This window comes from Strigops habroptila, chromosome 1 (genome assembly GCF_004027225.2).
Source record: "Strigops habroptila isolate Jane chromosome 1, bStrHab1.2.pri, whole genome shotgun sequence".
In the NCBI taxonomy this organism is placed as follows: domain Eukaryota; kingdom Metazoa; phylum Chordata; class Aves; order Psittaciformes; family Psittacidae; genus Strigops; species Strigops habroptila.
In genome coordinates, this window is record NC_044277.2 from 71917653 (window position 1) to 71941253 (window position 23601).

At 40.9% G+C, this 23601-nt stretch overlaps 1 protein-coding gene across 1 annotated transcript; it reads left to right on the forward strand.

Annotated features, from left to right (window-relative positions):
- Positions 1-47: 47 nt before the first annotated feature.
- SRD5A1 (steroid 5 alpha-reductase 1) lies at positions 48-16989 on the forward strand. Its single transcript, XM_030508761.1, has 5 exons — positions 48-437; positions 2534-2700; positions 8063-8164; positions 9664-9814; positions 12661-16989. Exons 1-5 carry the CDS (start codon positions 79-81, stop codon positions 12725-12727), a joined length of 846 nt encoding a protein of 281 aa, XP_030364621.1. The 5' UTR covers positions 48-78; the 3' UTR covers positions 12728-16989.
- The last annotated feature ends 6612 nt before the right edge of the window (positions 16990-23601 follow it).

The following is a 23601-nucleotide window of genomic DNA, read 5'->3' on the forward strand; positions in this document are numbered from 1 at the left end:
CGGAGGGGGCGGTGCCGGTCACGCCCCCCCCGGCGCCGATTGGTCCGCGGCGCCGGTAGGCGTGCCCTCGGCCGGCTGATGAATGGAGGCGCCCCGGCGCCCTCGGGCGCGCAGTGCGGGATGGGGGTCAGCGGCGTGTGCGCGCTGTGGCGGCGGGTGTCGGGCCCGGAGGAGCAGCGGCTGATGGAGCTCCTCTCGTACGGGCTGGTGGCGATGGGCGCCGGCTCCGCCGTGCTGCTCCGCTTCATACGCATGCCCTACGGGCGTTACTCCTCGCGGCGCTTCGGCTGGCTGCTGCCCGCCCGCCCCGCATGGGCGCTGCAGGAGCTGCCCTCTCTCCTCGTCCCGATCGGGCTCGCCGCCTGCGGCGGGGCGGTCACCGCCGACTGGCCCAATCGCATTCTGCTGGGCTGCTTCGTCGTGCACTACGTACAGAGGTGCGGCGGAATCCGCGACAGAGCGCTCGTCTGGGGCGGGGGGTGCCCCCTTCGGGCTCGCCCGGAAAGTGGAGCGGAACAGGGGGTGGTGGCAGGGGAACGGGTGCCGTTCTACGGCAGTTCAGGGTCAGTCCCGGCAAAAATACTTGGCTGCTGTTGTCCGGCTACAGGGAGTGAAATTCTGCTGTTGATTAATTATTATTAATTGTTATTATTCGAGATAACAGTCACTAAAGTCTTTTCTGCATGTGGTTAAGATGCTCTAGGTTTTTACATGAGCTGAGCTCAATTACTTAATTGTGGCGGCGCGGTGCTCGCTGCTTTGTCCTGCTATGTGAGGTGCAGTGGAGCGCTCGGGGATCTTTCAGAACAGAATATTTGGTGCTCTTCCAGTATGCCTTATTATCTCTGTCATATAGCCGTAGCTCTCGTAGTGACCCCCGTTTAAGCAATGACTTGACCAGGTAGTTGTAAGAACACAATGTTCCAACAAGGAAAGATCAGCTCTGGATGCTGATGTAATTTTACTATGGGAAACGGTAGTGATTTTCCAATTCCATGGTGTTCACTTTGGGAATTTGACTCGATGATCCTTGTGGGTCCCTCCCAGCTCAGGATATTCAAGGATTAGTTAAAGCACTAGCAGAGCTAGGGCTGGGTGCCCTGTATTACCATGCAGTCAATGGTATTTGGATATTCTGTAAGCTACTTGGGAGAAAGCAGCCTGACTAAAGCTTAGGCAAGATTTTGCTGTTCCCATCAAGTCATTGATGGTAGCTACTGGTAATACTCCATAAGTGACGTTGCTACCATGTTAATACGGCAGAGAGAAATTTATCAGACTAATTTTAAGTGGAATGTGTGATGTATGTGTTGGTATCAGCTACATACAACAGTTGTTGTGCAGCACTTATTGTGAGAGGCTCTTGGTTTTAACCAAAAGTATTCCACATCCTGGTGGTAGAGAGGGATGCAGTGTACGGTTGGCCTGGCAGCTGACTGGCTTTGCAAACTCAGGACTGTGTCTTTAACTCCCTTTTTTTCCATCCTTAAGAGTACAGAGATTAGCTTTTACATGGGGTAGTAGCTCATCCCCTGTGTCTGAGAAAATCTGGAAACGCAAGGTCAAGGCTTACACAGAAAGCTGAGCTGTACTGCAGTTTCTTTTTTGCAGCTGCTTATTGCTGTCTCTGAACAGAGGGACTGTTCTGTAGGTGAATGTAGACTGTTATCCGTTTGTTGTAACCTAGCGAGCTTTAAATAATCATATTAATAATTTCATTACGCTTTCTTGAAAGCCGTCACGGTTTTGCTTCCTCTGGAAAGGTTCCTCTGAAGCAGTAATCCTGGAGTAGCTGGAAAAACACACGAAGAATGCTCAGGCTACAGTAATCCTGTATCATTATAGATTGCAATTAAATTGATAGGTGATTGGAAGTTGGCTAGCCATGCGGGATGAAGCACAGAAACCCTCACTTGCTTTTCTTGTTTGGAACTTGTGTTTTTACTGATGTAATCACCCAAGAAAAGCAATCAAGATTCCTTTCCCGAAGAAGACAGCAGCTGTGGATTTGTCACCTGTCTTTACCAGGTGTCATAGGCTAGGCCAAGACTGTCAAGGCAAAGCAATTAATATTTTTAAGTCACTTTAAGGAGGAAACTGAGTTTAGTTAGGTTAATTTCAAGGAGACTGACTTTCCCCCTGGAAGTGCTGGTGGATTTGGTGCAGGGATTGTGAGACCTGGCTCATTTCAGAAAGCTTGATGATACTAATGAGGACTTGGGAACACAGGAGGATGAAACTATGCCATGTTTAAAATGTCAGTTGCCTTTACTGCTATGGTCAAAGTAATTGCCTTGGATACAAGGTTCAACAAATCTGTCGTAAGGAGTGAGAGGACTGATCTTGTAACTCTGATGAGGCAATAAAATCTTTTAGGTGTCAGAGCAAGTGTAACTATCCTTCTGAACTGGGATCAAAGACTGCTGAGAATTTCAAAAGCAGGATAATATGGACTGTGGATTACAGTTCTGGACATCAAAAATACCTTTTCTGTTTGTTAATGCAACAGTTTTTCTTTCCTTGTTTGCTATAGGGCACTCATATTTCCTCTTCTGATCCGGGAAGGAAAACCAACACCATTTTTCACTTTTGTGCTGGCGCTTCTGTTCTGTGTTTATAATGGATATTTGCAAGGCCGAAGCTTAAGCAACTATGCAAAATACCCTTCAGGCTGGTTAAAAGATCCGCGTTTCATTACAGGTGAGTTAAAACATGTTATGAGAATATTAGGTGTAGTTTTCCTTTGTCTTCGCAGCTTTTTATTTTTCATTATAATTTTATAGTGTCTTCAATCCCATTTTATAACTTTTCTCATAGCTAATTCTTTTGTTTGCTGTAGCTGGAAGCCTTTTAACCTTTTTTTCTTTTAGAACTGTGAACTGACAGTTCCTCCCACAATGTCAGGGTTAGATGAGCTGACTTGTCATATTTATTCTTTAACACCAAAGTAAATATGGGTCACGTAGTTTGGGGTTTTTGTTGTTTTGTTTTTGAAGATAAGAACTTGAGGCCTGAAATGAAACCATCAGTATACAGGTTTAGAACAAACAAAGCAGATTTTCCATGTAACGTGTAGATTAAAGTGAAATCCCGTGTTTCTCAATGTCCTAGGTACTAAAGGTTTGTATGTGGCCAAACAGAAGTGAACGAATTCATGGAGTAAAAATCCAGTAAGGGTAGCTGCTAAATACCAAGATACCATTTCTAATGCCCAAAGTTCTCAGTGCTAGGGTCTTTGGGCATGCCTGCACACTCAGGCACCAGCCCACCCACCCTTGTAATAGGAGTGGGCTTTGACAAAGAACATTACTAGTCCTCAAGGAAGGGTGCGGAGGGGTGAATCGCTCCTATCATGAGATGAGGTTGCATTTATACCTGAAACCATGCATGTGATTAAAAAGCTAAGATGTTTACTGGTACCAGGAAGATCTTTTTGATCTGAAGATAAACTAGAATATTTCTCCTCGTCAGTCAAAGGCATAATACTGGGCTGTGTGGATCCTTGATCTGACCCAGTACCACTCTTTTTATTTTAGAGTCAGAGCAAATCAGTGTTTCAGATTTCTCAAGACTTTTAGAATAAGAAGCTTTTAGCTTTACTGCAGTGTTATTGTGGATGACAATAGACTGCTGTGTTAAATGCTGTCATGACTGTAAGATTGACAAAATGTCAATCTCAAAATAGATTCTCTTGCCAAGATTAGAAGGCGGTACTGCTTGTGTTCTAAAAACAGAGAAATTGAGGCACAAGGGAATTACTTCAGTGGGTGGTAGGCACTTGATGTACTTGAAATTCTCTTGGTATTTTTGAAATTCCAGTCTGCTTAAACTTGGATCTGACCAAAAAAAAAAAAAGTTTAAAAGATCCATGGATCAAAACTATTGAAGACTGATGCACTATGGACTTGTTTCTGGTGTCCTAGTTTAGGACCTTAATCAAAAGATATCTCAATATAGTGCTGTTAAATCATAAGTCAGGAGCCATAAAACAATTCATCCTTACTGTAAGGTCTTAAAAACTTAAGGTCATAAGACTGCTGCTCAGGTTTCCTTGGTTTGTTTTTTGTGTCAAGGAGTTCTGAAAGATATAAATGTATAAATAATAATAGCTAGGTTCATCTGCCTTCTGTTGTTTGGGTTTGTTTGTTGTGTTTTGGTGGTGGTTTTTTTTTCCCCAGATAATACCAGTTTAGAATATATGCTTATATATATTTATTTCCAGTAATGCTAATCGTAAGCAAAGTGTTGCTTTCATGACTGTTTTGAGTAAAAATATTGCTTTAAAAAGTTATCCTGAAAACTAAGAAAGTGAACATTCCTGGTAATGGTATTAATGGTACTATTAGGAGTACTATTAATTATTAGTATTATTAATTAGTACTGTTATTAGATCTATTAATGGTACTATTATTAATACTATTAGTAATGCTGCTATTAATGGTAGCAACCATTCTGGGTGTCACTTGCTGGCTTTTCTGAATGTTATTACAGTAAATCTTTAGTTTGGCATGGCTATGAAACAGCCAAACTGAAGACATCTTGTTTCTTCCTGTACTGGAACATCTTTTGGGCTTTTGGGTTTTTCTTATTGTTTTATAGTGCACATCAAGATATTGGAACACAGTGAATGTTTATAATTGCTATTCGGTATTCATCTCAGCTAGATGCCTCCAAATGTCTGCAGTTTATGCTCGTAGCCTTGTTCAACTCAAATGCAGCAGTGCTATATTGTACACTGGATACTCCCTGAACAACAGGATTATTATGTTCTAGTTCTTAAAAAACATCTGGCAGAAAAAATGAGGAAAAGATTAGAAAATAACAATAGAAAGAAGGCATATTTGCTGAGGGTTAACAAAGTATTTCTTCAGTCTATATAAAGTTACTAGTGGAAGAGAAATGGGAGAGTGTCTACAAGTAGCAGCTAAACAAGGTTCAGTAGCTGGAAGCTGAAATTAGATAAATTTGCAGTGAAGACAAAAATTTGGAGAAGTGAGGCTGATTGACCATCATGGTGGCAGGTTTCAAACAGCTGATGTGTTCTCTGTGAAGCCTTAATATACAGATTGACTGTTTTCAGATGTTTAGGAGTTAATTCTGGAAAAGCAATTCCTTATATCTACACCAGCAATTGATTTGGAGCAGCATACAGTTTTGATGTGGTTTGCTCACAGTTTCTCTGGACTGGAGCTAGGTTTAGGTCAGAGCGGAGAGCTTCGAATGCAGTATAACACTTGATAAAACCATGAGCTTGCAAATCGGTGTGGAAGCAACTTCATAATCTTTCAGCATGTACGTTACACACATGTGCCAATAGAAAGCCTGTGAACTTACTGAAAGAACTCATGATACCCTGAAGTGATGAATGCTACAAACAGGGATATATGCACCTGCATGTTTCACCCTTATGTTCTTTCCTAATCTGTCTGCACTTCTCGTTGGAAGCTGTTTTCTTCCTTTGCTTGCTTTAGCTTCATCAAACCCTTTGCAGTATGCCAGTATGCCATATGTCTTGTCTTACTATTTTAAATCCCCATTTAACCACTTCCTTTCATGTTGATGGCTAACCCTTCTGTTCATCAAAACACTTTTGTTTGCAGTAGCTTCTGCAGAACATCAGCACATAATCTGTTGTGTGAGGCTTTTTATCTGGCAGTCAGGCAACCAAGCACACATGCCACCTCTGCTGTCTATACAGAATAGACATGAGGAGAGCATGGGTGTTGTCCATACCTGGGTATGGTCTCATGACCAAGGGATGTGGGTTAGTCAGTATCTCTCCTAATATCTGTCAGCATCTGGATGCTCCAAATAATTGTGTGCCGCCTTGGAAAGACTAAACACACGTATGAGATGAGGCACTTGTTCATCGAAGTGTCTACAAGGCACTTCCAGCACACCCATAGAAATTGGCCTTCTGCTGTTTTTTATACATCATCTTGCACTGCATGTTCCTGAATCCCAGAGCGGGGAGGTGAACCAGGCAGCAGTTACCATGCTGTCACTCTGAAATAGTCTGCAGAAGAAGAGTAGGTCATTTTGCATGAGGTTCTATATGGGAAAGGGTGAAGAGGGCACTGGTGCAACAATGCATACGTGCTGTTCTGTTGCGTTACATTGTTTGGTAATACGCACCTAGTTAGTCCTTCTTATGCAAGGGTTCTCCTAATATGAAGCCAGGCCTTAATCTCCAGGTTTATCCAGATGGAGAAAAGCCTCTTGAGTTAAATAGATGACCTCACAAGACTATTATGTATGGTGTATCCTGTGGTTCTGAGAATCTACTGGAGTATGCTGTGGCTTCCTTCCTCTTTAGATGTCCACATTTCCCTGTGGTGGAAGCCAAGTCATGTAGATTGTGGTGCGTAACCAGCTCTTGGCTTTGTAGAGTGCAGTCCTAGGACTCAGTCATAGTGAGAATCTGAGGATTAGGACAGTGAATCAGCCACAGAATCAAAGAATCATTAGGGTTGGAAGGGACCTCTAGAGATCACCCAGTCCAACCCCCCTGCCAAGGCAGAGCCACCCAGAGCAGTTATGCAGGAACATGTCTAGGTGGGTTTTGAATGTCTCCAGAGAGGGAGATTCCACAACCTCCTCGGGCAGCCTGTTCCAGTGCTCTGCCACCCTCAGCATAAAGAAGTTCTTCCTCATGTTGGGGTGAAACTTCTTGTGTTTTGGTTTATGGCCATTACTCCTTGTCCTGTCGCTGGGCACCACTAAAAGACTCTGGCACCATCTTCCTGACACCTGCCTTTCAGATATTTACATGCATTAATGAGATCCCCTCTCAGTCTGCTCTTGACTAGACAGGCCTAGCTTCAGCAGTCTATCCTCCTAAGAAAGATGCTCCAGACCTTGATCATCCGTGTGGCCCTCCTCTGGACCTTCTTCAGTAGCTCCTTGTCTGTCTTGTACAGAGGAGCGCAGAATTGGACACAGTACTCCAGATGTACATCCAGGTCCTTCTCAGCTGAACTCTAGTGGGTCAGAAAAGCTGGAACGCAGCATTGTACTAGCTACTAGGAAGAAAAATAACTGTTGCAGCTGAAACCAGGACAGTATACACCCTTTATTCCATACCGTTTACATCATGCTCAGGTCCCACACTTTCCAATATACCATCTCTTTTTCTGTCTCTTGAGATATATATATATAATCTCTATATACACACAGATGCCATTCCTTAGTCCATGGACAATCTCTATAAAGTTTGTTGAGTTCATTCAGCCCATGATGTTGCGTTTCATCTGTTGTAACAGTCCTTCAGGGCAGGAGAAATGGTGTTGGATTGTTGCCTGCTGACGTCAGTTGTGATTTCATCACTGCTGAGCTTGTCTGTTTTCATCAAAGTTCATCCTTTGTTGGGATGATGATTCAAAGGAAGTCCTATTCAGTCAATGGTGATCTGTGGATAGTACGGGAGACTCCCACTGCTACTCCCACTGCTGCTGCCACTGCTGGCTTTCCACAACTTTATTCTCTGTCCATTGAGTACAGGTGCAGGAAATATGGTTATGCTTCAGGGGAAAGTGGATCTTCAAATCAAGGAGAGGTGCTGTGAAAATAGCCAACTTCTTCAGCTTGCTTCCATGAAGAAAGATTTGGTTTCCTTCGGAGGTGGTAGTTTTCAAGTTGGAGGGGTAAAAATGCCCAGAACCAAACTAATCTTCTATAGTAACTGGACACTCTTAAAACAAGCTCCAATATTTTTGCATGATCTGAAAAGTTCTTATAGTAGTTTGCAAACAGATACCAATACAGAATACACAGGTAATGTTCTCAAAAATTGTAGTGGCATTTCAGAGTAGAAATGTATGAAGAAACTTTATACTTATGGTACTATTCCTATCTAGAGACCTGTTGATTGCTGTGAGCTCTGCTGAAGAGCTCAGTGTGGGACTGGGATTGTGCAGGATGTCACCAGAATTGCTTATACTGCTTACGTTACTACTGCTTTGAGATAATATGCCTAAGAAGTGATATATGACTGTAGTTTGTTTTCTGAACAAATACTTTGGCTCAGTGTATTAAAGATAGTATTTTAAATATTTCTCTTCAGGTTTTATAGGGTGGTTGATTGGCATGGCAGTCAATATTCATTCTGATCATATTCTCAGAAATTTGAGAAAACCAGGGGAAACCGGCTACAAGATACCAAGAGGTGAGTAAATGTGTTAGAAATTTATATAGTAGAAGCAGCATCTCCCATATGAGGAGAGCTGGGACTGTTTGTTCAGCCTGGGTAATTGAGGGCTCAGGAGAATTTTACTGGTTTGTGTAAATACATAATGGGAGGGAATAAAGAAGAGGGAGTTGGGTTCTTCTCATACCTTTCATGAGAATCAGTAGGTGGATGGAGAAAGAAGACCTTAGGTAATCAGAGAAGAACAACTACTGTGGTAAGGGAGGCGAAGGGGAAAGAGGTCAGGCATTCAAAGGAAATTAAGCATTATAAATTCTGTTCTTTGTGGGAAAATGAAGGATATGAAAGGATTTTTTATGGAACCTAGTAAAGTGTTAAAGTTTATTGACACTTTTGAAAATATTAGACTCTTCCAGGTATATTACAATGTATATTGCACTCAGTGAGAGCAGAAAAATAGTGGTTACCTCTGAATTCTGATGTTTCTCTAAGTGTTTTCCTTAAGTTGTTGCTCTCTTGGTTTTTAGTGAGACTTTTAAAATTAAAACTGGAATAACTTTATATATAAGGCAATAGATGGTTATTTTTTACCAAGGCAACTTATTAATAGAAGTAAATTCAATTGCCCATGTGAAAACTGAATATAAATGTTCTGTATTACATTCAGCGTACAAAAAAAAAAGTTCTGAAGTAAATAAGATGTTATTTGATGCACAATCAGGAGGAGTTGGTCTTTTTAATACCGCTTATCCAGTTCAAGTGCTAGAATTCTGCTCTTCTGTCACAGAGGCAAAGTAAACATAATTAAAGCAAGGTCAAAACATGTCCTGTATTACATTTGGCAAATACTTGTTTGTTTAGTCCCACTGGTAAAGCACATTCTGAAATGTTAATCAATTTGTACACTAACTTTGGAACGAGGGTGAAAGTTCTTATTTTATAAAATTCCCAGCAGGTGAGTACTGATCGTTTATGTGTAATTGGCTATAAAACACATTTAGTGCAAACTGCTGATTACTACTTCCACTGAGTGCCAGGGCTGAAGCAGTAGACTGGACAGGGAATGGTCTACTGCAACACATTTTAAGCTAGAGGATAAATTTGGAACTTTAATTCATGATAATATTGTTCATAATTTACTTAATTTCTGAAGTACTTCAATTGAAGAAATTAAACATTGTATGCTAACTAACCCTATGGGTATTTTTAGGGACTCTTAAAGGGGAGCATATTTTCTGTTTTTACATATTATAAAAAGGTTTAGTTTGTGATCAAAAAACCAGTTTGATATTATTGTTAAATAATTATTTAGAAAGACATGAACTTGTTTCTGATATTGATAAATCTGTGTTTCATGATTTAAAGAAGAACAGAGCTGGAGAAGGTCAGTCTAGGAATGAGGTCTGAAGTGATTGTACAGCTTAAAATGAAAAACAGTGCTTTTAAAAATTATATAGAGACACTGGTGATATAGCTCTTATTAAGATGCTTTTAAACTAACTCTGTCCTGCTGTCAGGAGGAATGTTTGAGTATGTCAGTGGAGCCAACTTTTTTGGAGAGATCCTGGAATGGTTTGGGTTTGCCCTTGCCTGCTGCACCATTGAAAGCCTTGCATTTGCATTGTGCACCCTTTTCATCCTGGGTTCAAGGGCAAAACAGCACCACCAGTAAGTGTTTGTCTTATAATTTCTGTTGTCTCTTAATTTCCATTTCACAAATTAACACCTCATCCCATAGGGATGTTGCAGTGCAAGTCTTGTGAAAGACTGCTGCTGTGGTGGAGAGTACAATAGAGAACACTGAGTAGTATTAAGCACTGCAGAATTTCAACTGGATAGTACAGAGCGTAAATACAATGAGGTGGTCAAAATAATGTTTAAATGAACACAGTTCATCCTGGATCTGTAAAGATTATAGATGAGTTTGGGGAAAATTGTCTTAACTGATCATCTGCTATACTTTCCCTTGCAGATCAGACTTATTTCTAGAATATTAAAATCTTAAAAGTCACTCTAAAGTCTTCCATCACAGGCACATTTTATAGTCAATTCTGTATCATATTGTTTATAATCAAGTGTATAGACAATATGAAAACAGTTCTGGTAAGTGATAATTTAATAAAGTTTCTGCTTTGTAAATAAATAGTCTGACTGCTAATGTGGCTTTCCTGCTAACAGAAGGATTGTAGTTTGAGAAGACTTGTTTTTTGAAAGGATTCCCTTTAAGGAATAGCATTTTTAAAAGAATTTGAACACTTTAATCTTATTTTGGTTATTTTCAGCTTCCTGCTTTGGTACTCATATTGAAACTTAGTGGCATGAGAGGAAATAAACATGAATTTATGGATGAAATAGGTTGAAAAAAAAGTGCCATTGCTAACAGTCTGTCAGGGCAGCCATGGCTTTGTCTAGTGGAGTCTTGGTAAACTCCAGAAACAGATGTTCTCCTACACCTATTATGTAGGGTGTTCCAGGTCTGTATTATCTTCCCAGTGAACAAGTCTTACCTACTAACCAACCTGAACCTTCCAAGCCTATCGCCTGTGACCATCTCTCCTTGTTTTACTATCTGCTATTTCTGTGGAGTCACAGAGTGTCTTAGGTTGGGAGGAGCATCTGAAGGTTGTCCAGTCATCCGCTCCAACCAGGACTAACCACAAGGCTATACATGGTTGCCCAGGGCCTTGTCCAGTTGAGTTCTGAGTGTCTCCAGGAGATGGAGGCTTCAGCACATCCCTGGCAAAGCACTGGAACATGATTTTCCCCATTCTCATCGGGAAAAGGGTTTCTTCCTTGCATCTAGTCGGAATTTTCCATGTTGCAACTTTTATCCCCTGCCACTTGTCCACTTGGTGGGTGCTTAAAAGGAAGGATATGGCTATGCCTTCTCCCGAATACGGCTGTAGGTAGTGGAAGACTGCAATTACCTCCTAACTTCTTTTCCAGGCTGAACAAGCCTAGTTACCTCAACCTCTCCTTCTATGTGTTCCAGCTATGCTGTCATCTTAGTGACCATCTGCTGAATTCTCCAGTTTGCGGACATCTCTATTGCACAGGAAGCCAAAAACTGGAGGCAGTAATGCAGATGCAGGCTCTCAACTGCTGAATAGTGGAGAATAAGCACTTGGTGGCTCTATACTTGTTAAAGCAGGCCAGTATGCAGTTAGCCTTCATCATTGCAGGGATCTGTACTGACTCATGTTCAACTTGTCCACCAGGATGTCCACATCCTTTGTGCAGAGCTGCTGTCTAGCCAGTCAGTCTCTGGCCTGCACTTTTGCATGGGGCCATTGCATTCCAGCTGCAAGTTTTCATTTCTTTCATAGTTTTGCTCCATTGTTTTTAACTCCCCCTCCAATACCTGTAGGTAGCAATAACAGGGACCCTTAGTGTCTTCCTCCCAGACTAAGCAATACCAGGTTCATCAGCCTCTCCTTGTATATTATGTTCTGTCTTAAGCATTGATAGTACTCATTCAGAGCTCTTGACCTAGAGCATTATGAAAAGCAAAATGTTGTTACAGGAAGTAATTGGTACTAAAGGAAAAATGCATAAATGGAAAAGACACCCCCCCCAGAAAAAAAAAAAAACAAACAGCTAAAAATAGCAAATCCATGTAAGTCAAGAAAAATTTTGATGTAGTCTGTTTAGTTCGAAAAACTTAAACTAAGTTACTGAAAAGGATAAATAGTGTAATGCTGGTATTCCACAGCTGCAGATTATCATGCATTGCATGCTTTGTTCTCTAGCTAAGTCAGCTTTGATGTTGCAGTTAGCTATTGATGATATGAGTACCTGCATCTGAGGAGCCCAGATGAAGTTAATTTTTTTCTTTTTTAGTCTTAGAGAAGCAGAAGAATAAATACTTGAAAATGGGAGTAAATATGTTTGTGTTATAAGTTGACCAGATAAATAATAACATTTGGTAGTGCTATGAATCTATTGTTTTAAAATTGTCTAGATTTGAAAATGGTGATGGTCTTTGAGGGGGATTAGCAGTAAGGCTAGTGTAATGTTTGTCACATTCAGTTTGATTATCCATATCGTGACTGGAGCTGAAGATCTTTCTATCCAGAAGAGGGCTGTCATTTCCAGTATGTGAAATATCCCTTGCTTCCACATGAAGTCATTACACAATTTGACATGTTATCCCCTTGAATGTTTTTGATTCATCTTTCCTTCTACTTCTAAAATGCAAATACTCAGGATGCTCAAAAACACATATTTTGCAACAACAGGCCATTCCTTCCTTCCCTGGCTCCTCTCACTACACCTATTGATTTGATTTCCCATTGTTGGCAGCAGTAGCTTTGCTTCGTTGAAGCTGGTGATTAGATGTCATTAGGGTGAGCGTGGGAAAAGTTTTCTATCCAGAGTAGGTTTTAAAGGCTTCTTTTGTTTGTTTGTAGTTACAAAATATATGGATTAAATTTAACACATTGTACAACTATGTTATTTCCTTGACAGCATTTTGAAGATTCAGTCCTTGTCAGATTTCCATCTTTCTTTTTCAGGTGGTACCTTGAGAAATTTGAAGACTACCCAAAGAACAGAAAAATTGTGATCCCATTTGTGTACTGAGCTGTCCTTTTAACACTGGTTTGTGAAATGGATGTTTTTTGTAGCTGCTAATACTTTACAGGTGGTGTTGACAGGTTAACAACATACTCTGATCATCACTGTGACAAAGGCTTTGCATCACTACTACTTAGTTACTGCTTTTCCTCTTCATGAAAACCCAGAATCTGATGGACATGGTTAATAGGAACAGAAACACTTTTCCAACAGTGGAGCACCATCATAAATACGTTGGGCAATGTGTCTGAGTTCACATCATGGAAAGTACCATATGAGACTTCTCGTGCTTCCTTTTCTCTCTGTGCAGGCTTCTCCTGTTTCCACTCAATATAGCCACTGTCCTGAGGATTATGCTGTTAGTCCCGTCACCCTCACTGCAGTCTGGATGGTGTGTTACTTGCCAGCATACATAAATGGGGTCGGTTTTCTCCCTGTGCTTTCCTAATCCTTTCTTCCCCTAACCTGCATTTCCAGGAGAACTGATGGTGCAGACCAAGGACATTAGATGAATATAGTTGCTGTTAGGTGAAAGACAGTGTTCTTCCTGCTCCTTGCACTCTTACACAGGTATGGACACTGCATAGGTAAGACTTAACACCACTTACATGAACAGTTTAGTGCTACCTTTCCTAAATAATAGATTGTCATCTACCTCTCAGAATTGATAACTATCTCAATATTAATCTGTTTTCTCACTCAACACTGTTTTTGGAAGACATTCTTTATTTTGGGATACTTAGGCCAGTATAGCACTGTTAACAGTTGTGCAATGTTTTCTAACTTACTTTAAAAAAATCCAAGTTTTTTTACACAAAAATTCCTTACTGTGTTAAGTAAATTCAAGTGTCTTCCTGCTCCTGTTGATAACACTCTAGATGATTTTATGTTCCAAAAATCTGGAGTCTTTTAGTGCTGCTTATTAATGTCAGTTCTCATACACCTACATTTTTCTCCTGAAGGATTCCATAAAGGTTTCAGAAACATGACTGGATCCCAGGTATACTGACTTTCAAGTTCCAGGCAACATCTGCATCCCTTGCATGCTTGTGATGCTAAAGAATTTTTCAGGATTGCTGAAAAAGAAAATTCTAAGAAATCCTACAGAAACGGGGGGGGGAAGAACCAAAACAAACCAAAACCAACCAAACAAAAGCCCCACAAAACAAACAAACCCAAACCAACAACCAAATAATAATTAAAAAAACCCCAAACCCAAAACAAAAAGGCAACAAATGAAACAGCTTACCACAAAATGCAAAAACTGCTGCTAATATGCTTCGGAAATCAATGGAAGTCAAACTTTTGCCATGTGTCTTCTGATCTGCTTACACTTGATATGTTGGGTTATGTTCTTCTAAACCAATTAGTAATACAAGTTTGATGTTGAGTTTTCCAGTTTGGTATTGCAGTGAGCTTTGTCTCAAAACTTTGTTTGTTGTTGCATAACAAAAAGTTCTATTGTTATTGACTGAAATAGTCAAAGGAAGGATGGGAGGGAAACCAGAGGAAGGATGGGAGGGAAACTGGCAATTCTGCAGCAATGACTTACCTAGAGTTAAACCCTTGGACTGCCAGTTGCTCCCCATAGCATTGACAAGGATGACTGATCCTGCTCTTGGACAACATCCAAAAAGTCTGGCTCTAGGAGCATGCAGTAGTATCTATTCCTTTGATACTAGTGTCATTACTCAATTTGCAGATTGTTTAATAATTTCTTTATTTCTTTCCTTAGTGTTTTACAGGAAGTTCGAGACTTCTCTTGTTTTTGTTATCACACTATAATTTGATATTTGATCCTAGCTGTTCTGATGAACACCAAGTCATGAAGTTCCCTAGGGAGAGGAGGGTGAGGAGGATGACTTTACTCCTCAGTATATTAAAAATACTGAAGTGGAGTTAGTGGACCATAAAAGTTCACTAGGATCACTTAAAGCATATTCTGAAGAGAATTTTAGAAACCTAGTCTTAGATGTTGAGATATTTCTAAACCATATCACATTCCTATGGCAATTTTTCTAAACCCTGGTATCTAAATCATCCAGCTATCAAAATCTGGTTTAGGGGAAAAATACAGGATTCAAAGAGCACTGTCTACTCTTGCATAGCTTAAATACTTGCACAGTTTATGGTAAACTAATATATCTTTAGGGATATTTGTTTAAAAAAAAATCAGTAATGGGACAAGCAACCAGTAAAAAAGAAAATCTGGCTGCAGCACTTTAGTCTCTAATCCACCACCTTTTTTTTTTTTTTTTTTTTTGGCCTTTATGAAAAGGCAGATATTATTTTAATAGTAAACAGTGAGAGAAACTGCTTAGTGTTCAGTATGTATCCTCATATTTAAGAGCTGTAGCGCTCTGTCATCGGTAGTCTTTATCATAGTTTACAGAAAATTTGTACTGATGCCTCAGTTTTGCTGTGGTGCTGTGCTGCTAAATACTTGACTAAAAATTCATCTCATTTGCACACATAATGTTAATTTATGGTTAACCTATAGCAGGATGGGGATGTGATGCTCTGATAGCTGATCTGTGTTCTTTGTCTTGTTATGAAAAAGAAAAGCTAAGGTCTATGGGATGTTAATGTCAGTGCATTTAGAAATTCTGGTTAATTGGATATTTAAAAAAAATAAAGACAGTTTTTGTTCTTTGTGTGTTTACATTTTACATTCTCATTATACTGCTGGAACCTTCCTTGAGTAAAGTGCAGAATTTGAGGCAGTTCATTAGAGAAGCAGCTGAGGGAACTTGGGTTTTTTAGACTGGAGAAAAGGAGGCTGAGGGGAAAGCTTACCACGCTTTACAACTGCCTAACAGGAGGATGGAGTGAGGTGGGTGTCAGTCTCTTCTCTCAAACAACAGGAGGTTAGACTGGATATGAGGAAAAATTTCTTCACCAACAGGGTTGTCAAGAACTGGAACAGGCTGCTTAGGGAAGCACTTGGGTGGAGCCACCATCCCTGAATGTACTTAAAAAGAGGCATGTAGGTATGGCATTTAGGGACATGATTTAGTGATACACTTGGCAGTGCTAGGTTAATGGTTGAACTTGATGATGTTAAGGATCTTTTCTAACCTAAATGATTCTAAGATTTTTGCATTTCAAGACCAAGGTACATTGGTGAAAAGCATACAATCAACTTGGTCAAATGCCAGAACTGTCTTTCGTTTAAACAATATCCCATTTATTTCTCACACTTCACTCATGCTCCCTTCCCCTTTTAGCAGCTTACACATTTTCTCTGTTTGAAAATATCTGATACTGAAAAATTTTTCTTGAAAATACATAGTGTGAAAATGAACTCTGTTCTGCCTGTTCCAGAAGGAGAAAACATGTATTCTTGCTACTGGGTATAATATCTGTAGCAAGTTTTACAGAGGCATTTCCATCTTTCCCCAAAATCCCCTCTACTAATAAAATAATGGCTTGCAGGGTCTTTCTTGAATACTTTTTTCCTGTTCGTAATCCTTGCTGCAACTTGTGGAAGCTGATGAAGGCTTTTGTACCACCGATTTCATTATCTCAAATGCGGTCTTGAGGACTGCAACAGTAAGGTTGTATTAGAATAACATAGATGCATGTGGGAACTTGACAAGATGTACTCAGAAAATAAGTTATTAAAAGTCACAAGATTTTGTCTAGTGATACATTCTTCATTACGAAAAAAACCAAGTATGTAGCTGAGATTTTCTACACTTGCAGTTACAGCAGAGATTAACAGAAGCAGAGGCTACCTGTTTGGGTTTCTCTTCTGCTGCTAAGTCATAGTGAACTTTTCATTTGGGACAACTGTAGCACCTGCTGTTTCAACTATTTTAATTGTGATTCAGCTAGCTTGCTGTCTTTTTGAGGAATTAAAATAGGCAAAGCAGGCAAGAAGTACTGAGTGCCTAACACAGTTTTTACAGCCTGTTTGGGGGGAAAAAAAACCACCTCTAGCAAACACCTGCTTGTTAATTTAGTAATTCCAGTATGAGAATGTCCCAGCTTGTTCTATGCTATGAAGTTTTACCAATAAGTTGCACTTGTTGGGCAGTCTTTCATACCTATGTCAGTCAGTTTTGTGAGGAAAACAGACCTGTGGGTACAATTGCACCACTTTTGCAGTGATGCCATATATCTATCAGCATGTATGTGCCCACACAAAAACAGATGTGAAATTGTGGAAATTCCTATTGCAAGACAACTGAAGGGATAAGGTTCATTTTGAGAGTTGTGCAAATGCAACTGGTTGCTGAGCTTCTAAATAAAACATGTTTTGTACATCCCACGCCTCATTTACCATGTTTGCTTTGAAAGCAAAACCAATACATTATGTCTTGTTGTGTACAAGTAGATGGTGGAAGCAATAGGTAATTTTTTCATGGAGATGAAAAAAAATACTTGCATCACGATTGGTAAAACATTTGGTATAATGTCTCTCTGGAGATTACCGATGTGCTAGCAAGAGCCTTGCAGTGATGATGGTTGTCCCTGCTCTCTTATATCTGCAGCCTCTCTTTTTGGAAATGCCTATCTACCTGTCCATTTTCTGAGAGGACACAGGCGGCTGGATCTGAAGAGGGAACGCTAATGAAGTACATGTTCCCGCTGCTCTTGGAGGGAGTGCTCCACTTCTCTTGCGCTATTGAAAGGGAGAAACAGTATAAACTTAGATATAAGCTTCCACTAGAAAAGAAGGAGTTGTGTGATCATATCCATGAACTGTTCTTTTTTTTTTTTAATGAGTCCACTTTCTAATAAAACTAGATATAAAAAAGTCAAGTTCCATTCAAAATTGGCATACCCATGATATGTGATTTAGTTCTCATTTTGTTACTTCCTTTGCTCATTGAGGTCTGGTCTCCTCATTAGATACCAGGTAGCTATTTCTGGTGGAAGAGTTTCTGCCACCAATTTCTCTTTCCTTTGTAAATTAGTTGCTGCAACTCCCTGCTTTGTTGATTCGCTGTTCTTTAAAACTGTGGTTAGAAGTACCTATTTTCCCTTCTGGTGGGTTGACCATGGCTGGACACCAGGTGCCCACCAAAGCCGCTCTATCACTGCCTTTCTCAGCTGGAAAGGGGAGAAAAAAATATAATAAAAGGCTAGTGGGTCAGGATAAGATCAAGGAGAGATCACTCAGCAATTACTGCCATGGGCAAAACAGACTTGACTTGAGAAATTTTCTTTAATGCATTACCAATCAAATCAGAAATAAAACCAAATTTTAAAACACTTTCCCCCCACCCCTCCCTTCTTCCTGGGCTCAACTTTGCTCCTGATTTTTCTCCACCTCCTTCCCCTGCAGCAGCGCAAGGGGATGGGGAATGAGGGTTGCGGTTGGTTCATCACATGTTGTCTCTGCTGCTCCTTCCTCCTTAGGGAAGACTCCTCACACTCTTCCCCAGCTCCAGTGTGGGTCCCCCGTGGGGTCACAAGTCCTGCAGTAAACTTTCTCCAGTGTGGGCTCCTCTCTTCATGGGGCCATGTGTCCTGTCAGGAGCCTGCTCCAGCGCAGGCTTCCTACGGGGTCCCAACCTCCTTCAGACACGCCCCTGCTCCACTGTGGGGTCCTCCATGGGCTGCAGGTGGGTATCTGCTCCACCATGGACCTCCCTGGGCTGCAGGTGGGTATCTGCTCCACCATGGACCTCCCTGGGCTGCAGGGGCACAGCTGCCTCACCATGGTCTGCCCCATGGGCCGCAGGGGAATCTCTGCTCTGGTGCCTGGAGCACCTCCTTCCGTCCTTCTGCACTGACCTTGGTGTCTGCAGAGATGTTTGTCTCACATGTTCTCACTCTTCTCTCCAGCCGCAGTTGTTCGTGTGCGACTTCTTCCTCTTCTTAACTGTGGACTCAGCCTTGGCCAGCAGTGGGTCCATCTTGTAGCCAGCTGGCATTGGCTCTATTGGACATGGGGGAAACTTCTGGCAGCTTCTCACAGAAGCCACCCCTGTAGCCCTACCACTGCCAAAACCTTGCCAAGCAAACCACGTACAAAGCTTTATTTTATAAAATTGCAAAATAAAACATTGCATGCATGGCACTTGCAGGCAAAAGTCTTTTGCCAATTGCTGTAAGCGGTTTTCCTACATTGAAACTCTGAAACTGTCATGGAATGTTTTGGAAGGTAGACATTTCAATCCTCAATGGATAATACGCTGTAATTACTACTTTTAAAAGGATTACTAGCAAAGGTCCATAAAAGTGAAGCAATTGTATTTTGTTTCCTAATTCTTCATACTAGATGAATTGCCATTGCAACAGCTTTTAATTTCAATTCAAAGTAGATGTAACAGGTAACTCCTTTGCCTTTGTAACCCCAGATGCTACTTTTATAACATATTTTTTTCCCTGAACTAATTTCCTTTTAGCAAAATGTATTTCCCTTAGCGATCTGAAATGGTGACATAAATACAAAATCTACTCTACAACCACTTGCACAAACAGAATTACTGTCTGATATTCACATATGGAATTTTAACTTCTCTATCCAATTCCTAGAAGTGAAGTACTCATGTAAAAATAACTCATGATGCAGACTGGCCCATATATGTGCAGGCTGAGCCTTCCAAGCATCAATAGAAAGCAAAGCGAGACTGTGGCCAGCTAGGAAAAGCAAGCTTCTGTAAGTCACTCAGATGACTTTGTATTAGTATATCATTACTATTCTTATTGGACTGACAGTATTAGTCCCTATCTGGGAAATAACTGTGGAGAAAAGATTGCTTACTGAAGCACAGCTTTACTTTGTTGGTTTTTATCTTCTTTATGTTTTTCTGAAAAGTAATATCAAGACTCTTTAACATAGAATTGTTTGTGCTGATGAATTTTAGGCAAAATACTGTTTGCAGGAGGAGCAGAAAGGGAAATGCTGGTAACTAACCAGAAGCAGGAGTTTGGTCCTACATTTATGAGTGATTTGCAACTAAAATATGTTCTCAAGTACATGAGTGTAGCGTAAGATGTAGGTGAAAATACAAAATTCAAAGCACAGCTCTATTGGTTATAGAGATTGTTTACCATAACACCGTATTTTTCAGCCTAGGGAAGTATGCCTCCATGGGCATTTTGAATTGCAGCCTTTGAATGTGCTTTCATTTTAAATAAACCGTTTTTCTTAAAGGCTCTCCAGAAAGCATTTGGAATGGGTATTAGTGAAGTCTCCAAGTAATTTTGGTCTGTGGGAACAAGGTGTCTTACCTCTGTCAACCTCTGTATAGATTCCTTCAGAGAAACATACTGCCTTTTTCTACTTTCTGCTCCAACAGCAAGGCCAGCTGTTTGGCAGCAAGGCTGGGCACTCAGCCAGAGCTCTACTTGATCTAGAAAAGGTTTTCTCTTTCCTAACGTATACTGTGAATATTTTGTTCTAGCAGATCTGATTTGAAACTTTCCTGGGTGATTGATGAGATCTGCCCTGAGACATCACAGACCATTTCTTCTTCCTTGTGACTAACTGCAAATGTAATTTCTGTGAGACCAAAATGTCTTGTATGTAATTCTTGCTGGGTTCCACGTGGCCAAAAAGACAGAGTTCAAAAAGAATGAGAAAGTTTGAATCAGGTCCAACAAAGAATTATGCCATGCTGTACAAATGTCAAGAAACTGCTCTTAGCAGCTGTGCAGAAAGCTGAGGCAGAGCTGTCTATCTCATAAATGGCACAATCAAGGTCAAACCACTGCCACCCTGTCTCCTAGCCCTATGCCAAAGCCATTACTAGTAATGACAGATCGTTTCCAGGACAGCACCAGGCAATAGGATCCTTATGGCCAGGCTAAGTATCTCATTATGCACCATAACCTGCCCTCAACAAGAAACATTACACTCAGGGCAGGGGAAGGATTTCCGTTGTCACAAGGTAGCAGAAACCAGAAAACAGCAGGAGGAAATACAGGGCAAAAGGTGAAAAAGGCAGCTTCCATTTCTTCAGTTTTAGACAGATCCTTGTAGTTTTTACTTTCCGTTCCTAACAGATATAGTCCAAAGGAAGACTCATTCAAGAGTCAGCCATAGATTTATACACTGGCACTCCTGAAGCATCCCACTGGGTAGTATGGGGTATAGGCTGGTGCTGTATTGTTCTTACAGGTAAGTTAAGGAAGGGAACAATCAAGACAGAATCCCCACTAGAGGTGCAGAGGAACTGGTCATTCTGTACAAACAAGGAGCTAGAAGAGGATGACTGTATCATGTAGGAATTGGTTGAGTCCCTGACATAGCATCCCATGAGAACTCTACTGTCAGAAAGGATCACCTCTGGACAGCATGACCTAGACCATCAACAAGGGAATAAATCAACAAAAACATTATGAAAAAATGGCAACAAAGTTGTCAGAGAAGCACTTTTCAACCAGTAAGTGATAAATATGTGCAGCTGGAAAGGACAGTAGCATGGCTTTATGCTCAGAATCAGTTCTGTGGAGTTGTCTGCACGGCCAGTCTGATTGAATTCCTCCTCACTCATGGTAGATTAACTGAGCAAATAAGAGGCAGAGACTGCACAAGAATTATACATTCAGTGCATTTTGTTCTACAGTTTTCTCCCACCATGCAAGACTCATTGGCAGCACGGATCTTAACTCTACGCTCTGGTAGCCACGTGGCTTAGGTAGGTTCTGAGAATTTGCCACAGTCTTAAAAGGCTTGAGTTTTATACTATGTTAATATCTGCCACCTTCTGAGTATATGCTCAAGAATTTATTTCCATCCATCAAAAATAGGTTCAATGAACCATATCTGTCACCACCTCATGAGGAACCACCTGGGATAAACTTCATAGATATCACCAGGCAACTCTGAGTGAGAACACAGCTACAGCCTGGTGATGAAAAAAAGCTCTCCAGGTCCCACTTAGGCAGCCATAGAGCCATACGCACATCTGATTTGTATCTAAATTAACCTGTTACCATAAGGAAACAAGTCCCCCATCTACCTGCTTCATGGCATTAGTCAATACAACACCATGAGCTCTGCCAGAGACTCTCTAAGAAAAAAGTATCCCATTCTGAGATTCATCTGACATCAACTATGACAAACAATCAGCTTCTAGTTAGAGTTGTACTGAAGGCCACTGTTCAAAGGCAGGTTCCTGGTTGCAGGGCAGTCAGACCTCTCACTCAGCTGGGAAGCACAAAAATCAAGAGCGAACTATCTATCTGGAGACCAGGACTCAGCAGAGAGAATCACCAGCAGCATTTGGTGCAAGAAAGTTGGAATGCTGGTAGAAAGTCTGCGGGAGAGCTGTCTGAATACTGTTCTGCCAGTCCCTTGACTTTGGCTCCTTCAAAGAGCAAATGGCAAATGTGTGTGCTGATGGATGAGCCAGCACTCTGCCAGTTTTCCTGCCTCCCTTGCCAACAGCTGCATCTGTCCACTCCACTTCCTTTGTTCTCCTTATTCCTAGACCAGGTCTTTCTCTACATCAGATTAAACGTTCAGTCATGCTCTCTTACTGACACACACTTTTCCCATCCTTCTTCCTACCCTGATTCTAAAGGATCTGCTAAACTGTATTACTCTCTCCTATCAGTCCCTATCTAATCTATCCTACAGCTGCTGCACATTAATGTTACCTAAAAACCCTGCCAAAAAAATCTTGCTCTCATTTGATCTTCTGTACTCCCCTGCTAACTTATCCATGGACCAATGTGAATATGGCTCAGGTCAGCACTTTTATACTGACATCAAGCTATTTCTCTTCTGGAAATCTCCTTCCTGGGATGTCCAAGTGATTTAGTCGTGGCCCAAGAACAGTTAAAAATAATAGCTTTGAAGGTGGAGATGGAGGACATAGACATACTTAAGGAGACGGAGATGCATTGCAACAGCGTGCAGTTTCTATTTTAACAGCGAATGCATTTAGGTATGTGCATGTGCTGCCTTTAGATGAGGACCAGTGGGCAGGATGAACCAATGAAAAATACTTAGGCAGCTGACCATGCAAGATAAATTAGCTTCTAGAAATCTGTACAAGATTAAATATGGCTTTGATCTAGCTTGGAAGCTAATAAAAGTGAGCTACATCTTTCACCATGACCATCTTTGCTGACACACAACGTAACTTTTCTTTTAATTCTACCCACAGTCATTCTGCTATGCATAAATGGTTCTTCCAGGTTTAGTATAGAAGCAGCTGGTGCCCTATCTGATACCATGTTAACATGGCAGATGAGGGCCCCAGGGCACATCCTCACTAAGCAAATTTTACATCAGATCTGTCACAGCTTGTCCTGTATATCTTAGCACTTTTTTATCCTGCTTTTTTATAGTAGTATCCTGCTCTCCTCAGCAGAAAGCTTAGATCTGAAGGAAAGCATTTTTTATTGAATATTGCGCCTAGGAGAAACAATGCATTACTTAGATTCTTTTCCTAGCAGAAGGTCTAGCCAGATCTATTTTTTTCCTTCCATTTTAGAGCACATACAAGCACGATGTGAGCTGGGATCCCTTCCCTTTGCCAGGATTCACACTGCAGGTTCTGTATGCCCTCAGTTGTTCTCTACGCAATAGTCTGGAGAATGACAACTTAAAAGATGATCCTGGGACCTCCTAGTTTGCAAACGCAAGTAAGGGAGGAATCCTGACCAGTTCATTCCCATGAATTTTCATGAGAGTCTCTTTAATGTCTCCTCTCAAGCTGTCATTCAAAGGCAAGGGATCCTTCTTATGAAAGCAACTCTCTGCAGGGTTCTGCATCAACCAGGATAGGAAGAGAGAGCACCTGATTTCATACAACTCTTCAGACCCCACTTAGAAAAATATTTTCAAGAGCTTCATAGATATTAAACATAAAATTCACTTGTTTATGATCTCTCTCATGGATTATTTTCTACACCTAAAATCATTCTTAAAATCCTTTCTGAGCTTGCTATCACAATTTAATTTATCACAA

Coding starts and splice junctions, on each gene's coding strand:
- SRD5A1 (XM_030508761.1), top strand. CDS start 79: ATGAATGGAGGCGCCCCGGCGCCCTCGGGCGCGCAGTGCGGGATGGGG. Junction 438..2,533: donor GTCGTGCACTACGTACAGAG/GTGCGGCGGAAT, acceptor TGTTTGCTATAG/GGCACTCATATTTCCTCTTC. Junction 8,165..9,663: donor CGGCTACAAGATACCAAGAG/GTGAGTAAATGT, acceptor TCCTGCTGTCAG/GAGGAATGTTTGAGTATGTC.